This window comes from Nansenia antarctica (genome assembly GCF_963989245.1).
Source record: "Nansenia antarctica genome assembly, chromosome: 9".
In the NCBI taxonomy this organism is placed as follows: Eukaryota; Metazoa; Chordata; class Actinopteri; order Argentiniformes; family Microstomatidae; genus Nansenia; species Nansenia antarctica.
The window spans coordinates 45,379,664-45,382,163 of NC_137679.1; the positions used below are offsets into that span (position 1 = coordinate 45,379,664).

Below are 2,500 nucleotides of genomic sequence, written 5' to 3' on the forward strand. Positions count from 1 at the left end.
TGTGTGTGTGTGTGTGCGCTCCTCAGCAGCAGGAGGTGCAGCAGTACCACAGCCAGGTGGAGGTGTGGCTGGGCCGTCTGGGGGAGGAGGAGGCGCAGGGGGAGGAGCTGCAGGAGCACGACTTCCAGGAGGACGGGGTAACACACACACACACACACACACATACACACACACACACACACATACACACACACACATACACACACACACACACACACACACACACACACACACACACACACACACACAAAGACAGTCAGAATACACACACACACACTCCCACACACACATTAATCAGCATGCATACTGCATACAGTGCTGCTTGAAAGCATGCCAACCCCTCTGTGCAATTATTGATTTTCTTTGTTTTTACCATGAAATGTTTATTTAATCAGAACCAGCCATAACAGGTTTATATTCACCACCTCCACATGTTGGTTTAGGAACGTTAGAGGGAGTCATGCGCGTAGTAGGAAAACGAAATTATAAAGAAATTAGTCCAGGTGCAAAACTAAGTGAACCTCTTCAGCCAATAGCTTGTGGCACCTCCATTAGCAGTGATAACTTGGAGTAAACGTCTCATATAGCTGTTACGGTACATGTGGGAATACGGTACATGTGGGAAAACTAGGGTTAGGGTTAGGTGCTACGTCGACTGGTACATGCTGGCATGTCTAACCCTAACCCTAATCCTATCCCTAACCCTAACCCTACCCCTAACCCTAACCCTAATCCTATCCCTATACCTAACCCTACCCCTAACCCTAACCCTAACCGTAGAACCTTAGCACCTAACCCTAACCCTACCCCTAACCCTAACCCTAACCGTAGAACCTTAGCACCTAACCCTAACCCTAGTTTTCCCACATGTACCGTAACATAGCCACTAATCAAATGGTAAAGTAAAATGGTAAACGGACTGACTTATATAGCGCCTTTATCCAAAGTGCTTTACAACGGCCTCTCATTCACCCATTCATACACACATTAACACACCAATGACGACAAGCTACCATGCAAGCCCCTGGCCCGCTCACTGGGAGCAATTTGGGGTTCAGTGTCTTGCCCAAGGACACTTCGACATGTGGGCAGCCGGGGCTCGAACCGCCGATCTGCCAACCTTGCGGCAGCTCTACCTCCAGCACCACAGCCGCCTCCATTAGCAGCGATAACTTGGAGTAAACGTCTCATATAGCCACTAATCAGTCTCTGACATCTGGTTTGAGATATTTCTGCCCACTCCTCCATGTTGTTGTTTTTCTGAGTGGGGCAGTCCCACTCATATTTTTCATTTTATTGGACAGATACAGTGAAGACAGACAGGAAAGTAAGGAGAAGAAGGGAGAGAGAGAGGGCATGTCAGCAGGGCATGGGCCGGATTCTAACCCATGCCGACATGGACGTATGTGTGAACTGTAGACCGCGGTGCTAGACCACTGGACCACCCCAGGCCATGGTGCTAGACCACTGGACCACCCCAGGCCATGGTGCTAGACCACTGGACCACCCCAGGCCATGGTGCTAGACCACTGGACCACCCCAGGCCATGGTGCTAGACCACTGGACCACCCCAGGCCATGGTGCTAGACCACTGGACCACCCCAGGCCATGGTGCTAGACCACTGGACCACCCCAGGCCATGGTACTAGACCACTGGACCACCCCAGGCCATGGTACCAGACAACTGGACCACCCTAGGCCATGGTGCTAGACCACTGGACCACCCCAGGCCATGGTGCTAGACCACTGGACCACCCCAGGCCATGGTACTAGACCACTGGACCACCCCAGGCCATGGTGCTAGACCACTGGACCACCCCAGGCCATGGTACCAGACAACTGGACCACCCTAGGCCATGGTGCTAGACCACTGGACCACCCCAGGCCATGGTGCTAGACCACTGGACCACCCCAGGCCATGGTGCTAGACCACTGGACCACCCCAGGCCATGGTACCAGACAACTGGATCACCCTAGGCCATGGTGCTAGACCACTGGACCACCCCAGGCCATGGTACCAGACAACTGGATCACCCTAGGCCATGGTGCTAGACCACTGGACCACCCCAGGCCATGGTACCAGACAACTGGACCACCCTAGGCCATGGTACTAGACCACTGGACCACCCCAGGCCATGGTGCTAGACCACTGGACCACCCCAGGCCATGGTGCTAGACCACTGGACCACCCCAGGCCACAATTGAGTGAGGTTTGAGGGGTGTCTGGCATGAACTGCCCACTTCAGGTCCTGCCACAGCATCTCAACTGGATTTAGGTCAGAACTTTGACTTGGCCAATCCAAAACACAAATCTTCTTTATCCTGAGCCATTCTTTTGGTAGATTTGTTTGAACGCTTTGGGTCGTTGTCTTGTTGAAAGACCCATCTCAGCCCAGCTTTAGCTCCTTGACTGATGGCCTGAAGTTCTGTTCAAAAGCCCTCCCGGTATACCCCATAATTCATGGTTCCTTTAATGATGTGTCGGCCAGGTCCAGAGGAG

The 2,500-nt window shown here is 52.8% G+C and overlaps 1 protein-coding gene across 1 annotated transcript in view; it reads left to right on the forward strand.

Annotated features, from left to right (window-relative positions):
• LOC308165698 (dystrophin-like) overlaps window positions 1-2,500 on the forward strand; it is a gene marked incomplete at both ends in the record, with an annotated part of 206,299 nt that overhangs the window by 95,973 nt on the left and 107,826 nt on the right. Inside the window, 1 exon segment of the mRNA XM_080539847.1 lies at window positions 27-137. Coding sequence (XP_080395973.1) covers window positions 27-137 — 111 coding nt within the window.